Source organism: Mus pahari, chromosome 1, assembly GCF_900095145.1.
Source record: "Mus pahari chromosome 1, PAHARI_EIJ_v1.1, whole genome shotgun sequence".
Lineage (NCBI taxonomy): Eukaryota > Metazoa > Chordata > Mammalia > Rodentia > Muridae > Mus > Mus pahari.
Genome location: NC_034590.1, coordinates 110,535,561 through 110,541,108, shown reverse-complemented (window position 1 = coordinate 110,541,108; position 5,548 = coordinate 110,535,561). Strand labels below are relative to the sequence as shown.

At 54.3% G+C, this 5,548-nt stretch overlaps 1 protein-coding gene across 3 annotated transcripts in view; it reads left to right on the top strand.

The window, feature by feature from the left end:
• Window positions 1-4,187, top strand: part of Hras (HRas proto-oncogene, GTPase) — a 4,745-nt gene extending 558 nt beyond the window's left edge. Inside the window, exons 2-6 of one of the 3 annotated variants that reach the window (XM_021195056.2) lie at window positions 470-621; window positions 791-969; window positions 1,121-1,280; window positions 1,924-2,049; window positions 2,197-4,187. In XM_021195056.2, the coding sequence (XP_021050715.1) occupies window positions 511-621; window positions 791-969; window positions 1,121-1,280; window positions 1,924-2,043 (570 nt within the window). In that variant the 5' untranslated portion in view covers window positions 470-510 and the 3' untranslated portion in view covers window positions 2,044-2,049; window positions 2,197-4,187. Of the gene's footprint in view, window positions 1-469; window positions 622-790; window positions 970-1,120; window positions 1,281-1,374; window positions 1,457-1,923 lie in introns of all 3 variants that reach the window. The other 2 variants (XM_029547873.1, XM_021195048.2) reach the window with 2 other exon arrangements.
• Window positions 4,188-5,548: the final 1,361 nt, after the last annotated feature.

Sequence of the window (5,548 nt, the reverse complement as noted above, 5' to 3'; positions counted from 1 at the left end):
CCCCCCCCCCGCTGCCGGGACCGCGCCTGGCATGCAGTAGGCGCTCAGTAAATAGTTGTAGGTTGCACCCACATGCCGGCGGGCCAGAGCCGGTTGTAGGCTGGCATTGGCCTGCCTGGGCACGCCGAAGCCGCCGTGGCAGGACCTGTTTTTTGGGGGGTGGCCTCAGCCCTCAGGCGCCTCCAGTTGAGGGTTTCTGCCTACCTAGCGACTTCTAATTTGGGTGCGTGGTTGGGAGAAGCTCTCAGCTGTCAGCCCTGCCTTGGGGGCCTCTCCCTGCTTCCTCACACAGCCATTAAGTGCTGTTTGAGGAGGTTGGGGGTGGGAGGGGTCCTCCCTTTTCAAGCTGGAGGTGCCACAGGTGATCGACTGGGCCACTGGCTGGCCTGCCTGCTTAATGCTGGAGAGGGCCCTTGGGTTAGGCATCTATTAGCCGGCTCAAGTGGCTAAGTGTGCTTCTCATTGGCAGGTGGGGCAGGAGCTCCTGGATTGGCAGCTGCTGTAGAAGCGATGACAGAATACAAGCTTGTGGTGGTGGGCGCTGGAGGCGTGGGCAAGAGTGCCCTGACCATCCAGCTGATCCAGAACCACTTTGTGGACGAGTATGATCCCACCATAGAGGTGAGCTCTGGCTACCTGCCAGAGGTGGACTCTGGCAGTGGTCTTGGGTAAATGACCAAACAGCTCAGGCCTTGATCCATCAGGGTATGAGAGGTGCAAGAGTAGACTGGTTCTGTGGGTTCTCTGGTCTGAGGAGAGGTGAGACCCCCTAAGCCATGTTCTTTTGCAGGACTCCTACCGGAAACAGGTGGTCATTGATGGGGAGACATGTCTACTGGACATCTTAGACACAGCAGGTCAAGAAGAATATAGCGCCATGCGGGACCAGTACATGCGCACAGGGGAGGGCTTCCTCTGTGTATTTGCCATCAACAACACCAAGTCCTTCGAAGACATCCATCAGTACAGGTGAGCCACCTATGGCTATCCCGTGAGCCCGTGGCATATGTGAGGAAGGTTCTGTGTGCACACTGAGGCTTTATGTCTTTTTTTGAATGTCCTGGACACAGTCATGCCTGCAACCTGCTAGCTGGCTCATATACACCTCATCCCCCTCCAGGGAGCAGATCAAGCGGGTGAAAGATTCAGATGATGTGCCAATGGTGCTGGTGGGCAACAAGTGTGACCTGGCCACTCGCACTGTTGAGTCTCGGCAGGCCCAGGACCTTGCTCGCAGCTATGGCATCCCCTACATTGAAACATCAGCCAAGACCCGGCAGGTGAGCCTGTTTCCCTCTCCACAGCTAGTCAAGGATTCACCGCACCCCACCCCAGCCAGGGAGCAGAGCTCATCGCCCCTCTCCCTCAACACAGGGCAGCCGCTCTGGCTCTGGCTCCAGCTCCGGGACCCTCTGGGACCCCCCCGGGACCCATGTGACCCAGCGGCCCTCATGCTGTAAGTCTCCCAGACCGCAGGGCAGTGAGGGAGGCAAGGGCCAGGGTCTGGGCTTACACCCTGCAGTTCTGAGTTCACGTAACTCCAGGGCAGGGTGGGGTCCATGGCGAGAGCTGCCCTGAGCCAGGCCGGAGCGGTGACCCAGGGGCCTTAGTTCTTCTTGTCCCCAGTGTCCTATCGATACTGGTTAGTTTTAAGCCCTTCAGTGTTGTTAGGTTGTTCAACTTGAGACGTACTGGGGGTCTGGGAGAGTCCTGAGTTAAGTGGCTCTGACTCTGAGTGATGCTCAGGAGCGAACCCTACTTAAGGAGAGTGGCCTGTGCCTTTTGGATGGCCAGGGTCCAGCTCCCTGTTTGTGTTGGTTTTGCAGCTGAGGAAGGGGGCCTCCAGCGTTGGGGTGTGACCTGATCCAGACAGCACCCCTTTTCTCCCCAGAGTCCTCTCTGATCCCGTCCCTCTGTCCCCAGGGTGTGGAGGATGCCTTCTATACGCTAGTCCGTGAGATTCGGCAGCATAAACTGCGGAAACTGAACCCGCCTGATGAGAGTGGTCCTGGCTGCATGAGCTGCAAGTGTGTGTTGTCCTGACACCAGGTGAGGCAGGGACCAGCAAGACATCTGGGGCAGTGACCTCAACTAGCCAGATGAACTTCGTATCCACTCCGATGTCCCTGCTCCCCCAATTTTGCCAATCCCCCCCGCCTGCAGTCAGTCATGTCCTTTGTGCCCGTCCCGGCACAGGCTCAGGACGTGGAGGTGCCGGATGCAGGGAGGAGGTGCTGACGGAAGGAAGGAAAGAGGAGGGAAGGAAGGAAACGGTGCTGGAGCCAGGCCAGTCCAGGGATGGTGGACAGATGTGACCAAGACCTTCGCATGGACAATTTGAACAGACTGTCATGAACTGTCCCTGTTGCTACTGGCACCCAAGTCCTCCACCCCTCTCAGTTCCCTCCGGGCGCCTATGAGGGCACACGTTGCATCACAGTAAATTATTTGATGGTCTTGACTTGTCTCTGGCTGGAAGTAGGAGGTGTATTGCCTGTGGCCTCACAGAAGATGCTGGGAATCTGGGATCCGTCATCTGCCTTGTTTCCTGTTGCTAGAAGAGGCTGGGGAGGCTGGCCTGGGACCTTGGACTATGCAGTCCTTCCCTTCTGCTTGCCCCAGCTGTCTTGTGTTTGCTGCAAAAAGTTATAGGCAACACAAGTATAGTCAGGTGATATGAAAAGTGACCTATTGTCCTTTAACTAATGGGAGTAGGAGGGCTCTGAGAGTAAGAGAGCATCCCTTGTCTCCAGCAGGAAACACATTTCCTGCATTCTGAGATCCATGAAATAACAGCCCCAATAGTGACAGAGTATAAGACTTGCCCTGCCACAACATCCTGCAGCCCTCTGACCTGTGATGGAGATTCTAGGACTCTGGAAATAGGGTCCCAATGTTATCTGTGTAGCCTCAGGCCTCTGTCCCACTGGTGCCCAGGGCCTGGCATCTCAACTCCCTGAGAGGGTAGAAACTGCCTCACTGGTCCCCCCCCACCTCTCTGAGGTGTACAGATGTTCTTCTCCAAGTCACCTGTATGGTCTTGAGAGGCACATACAGATCAGATGGCTGCTCACTGTTTCCAAAGGGTGTGTCATGCCTGTGCCTCGTTCTGGCTCTAGTCATGGCTACAGGAGGGTCTATCTGTTTATCCTGGTCCTCATCCTGGCCACTGGGGCCCATGGTGGGTATCCTTTATCCCCTCCAGACTCAAGTGGAATTGGGTGAAAACCCTCTGTTTAGGGCACTTGAAATGTAAGGAGTCTCCAGTAGACATGATGTAGAGGCTGCTGCTGAGTGGCTGGGCAGCAGGACACCACAGTTGCTCTCTTCCACAGCAGCCAAATGTTCAGCTTCCCTTGTCCGTGTGTATCCGAGGCTCCTGAGGTGTCACCTGAAGCTTCAGGGACTCCTTTGGAGCCTTGTTGGTCATGAACCTAAGGTGGATTGGAAATAGTATCTGCTACACTAGGAGTTGTCTTTGGCCCTGTTGAAGAGTGTTAGCAGGCTGGGTACATTCCGGGCTGTGGTTGTAAGGGCGGACAGGGGCTTAGTGTTGCTGTTGGAAGCAGTAGGGTGGAAAATATGGGGGCAGAGCTTCTGGGGCCTAGACATGTCTGCCCTGGGAAGGAACTCGGGCTGGAGCTAACCTGGGAAGCATGACACACTTTATCCCTTGCTCCCTAGCAGAGACCTGATGGTACTTCAGTATTTGCCCAGCCGGAAGCGGCAAGTCCTACAGAGAGGCTGTAGGAAGTTTTCAAGGGTACACAGTTGGACTCTGGGCTGGGCCCTGGGAAAGGTCATTTGTTGTCCATGTCCTGTCTGTGCCCAGGTCCGTCTTGTTGAGGCTACTACATCTCAAAGTCAAAGTGAGATCCTGCCAGGAAAGTACCATCAACTCTTAGGTGTGGTGTGGGGCATGGGCTTAGTACTTGGGACAGTACCTTGTACCCTGCCCAGCTAACCACACCTGGCTGGCCCACCCTTCCTGGCTGGCTCACTCAGGGCTAGAGGGGTCGACAATGTGATCCCGTTACGTATGTCCCTCAGTTAGCCAAGGTCTGTACTACATACTTGAGGAGTGACTTCTATGTACCTTGAGGACTTTTTTTTTTTGGCCGTGGTCATGACTACAACCTCATCCTCCAGGATGTAGATATCCCAGAGCCTCAGGAGGACTTGAGGAGGTCTACATAATACAGCTGGCATGAGAGGATGTCACCTGTTCAGGTTGGGACCGTGCACAACCTTGGGTCCTCTGTAGAGAGGTGATTCCATGAGGCTGCTATTAGACTGGTAGCTGCCCTGAAATAAAGGGCCTATTAAAACTCAGAGTGTCTCTGGTTCTCCTGTCCTGGATGGGTCTGCCAATGGTACTTGCTTAAATTTTGGCCTGTTCTATGGGTAGGACAGCAGGAGGGTCACTCTTAGAGCCTAGCTCATCTCTTGGATATGGGCCTTCTTGGGAGGCAGGGGAGTCCCTAGGACAGTCACACCCCTGGGCTGGGCAGCTGGCACTGTGGAGTAAGGAAAGTCCCTGCCTATTCTCATTTCATTGCTGTGATGGCAGGAGCCCTGGACAGTTGGTCTCCGCACTGTCCTCATGGAAGAACAGAGTTACTCAGGGTCAGTCTCCGGCCCACAATTGGCCACAACCCTCTCTATTCTAGGTCCAGCCCAGTGCCCTTCGTGGATAAGGCAGGACCGTTCATTCACTGCATACTTTTTTTTTTTTTTTAACTTCCATTTTCATAATAAACTAGAACCCAAAAGGGGGTGACTGGAACTGCTCTTGTAGAGTCCTAAGAGCCTATAGCCTACAAGTAGAGTTTATTCTGGAGTGGGGGAGCCGTACCTTAAAAACAGTGGCAGGTGTCCCAGGAGTCAGAGGCTTACCCACAGCCTCAGAGAAGGGAGGAGGAAGACCCACCCAAGTCCCAGCAAGACTTGCTGCTCTACTGTGTCCTGGTTTCTGAAGGGCCGGGTAGCTTTAGAGGAAGGACCTGGGGTGGATAAGCTTTGAGCAGCCATTTGGGCCCACGTGACTGGTAAAGGGACAGGGATGGAGGTTCGTGGCTGCCCCTTGGGCCCAGGATCAGGGGAGGACATGGCTACGTTCCTGGCTGTTGCCTGGATTTTGGCCATAGATGGTGAAAGCTGCAGAATAATCAGCAGGATGTATCAGCTGTGTTTGTTCAAGCACAGAGGGTTCTCTGCTGATAGGGACAACCCCAAGACCATCTACAGCAGACAGTAGACAGTCCAGTGGCTCAGAATAAGTAGGGAAGGGAAGGTGCTATGGCTATAAATTGTTGTCACTAATTAGTATGGCTGTCACCCAGCCTAGCTATTTTGTACCGTGAGAGGCTGTCTACTTAACCTTAGTGTGCTACTTATTAATTGGCTGCTGGAACAGTATCCAAAAAGCATCTTCCTCGTTGAGGACCACTGTCAGGACAGAGGTAATCTGACCCATGCCTAGGCAATGGTTCCTGCTTTCAGGAATCAAAATCATTCTGGGAGATCACCCAAGATGGCTGAGGTCCCC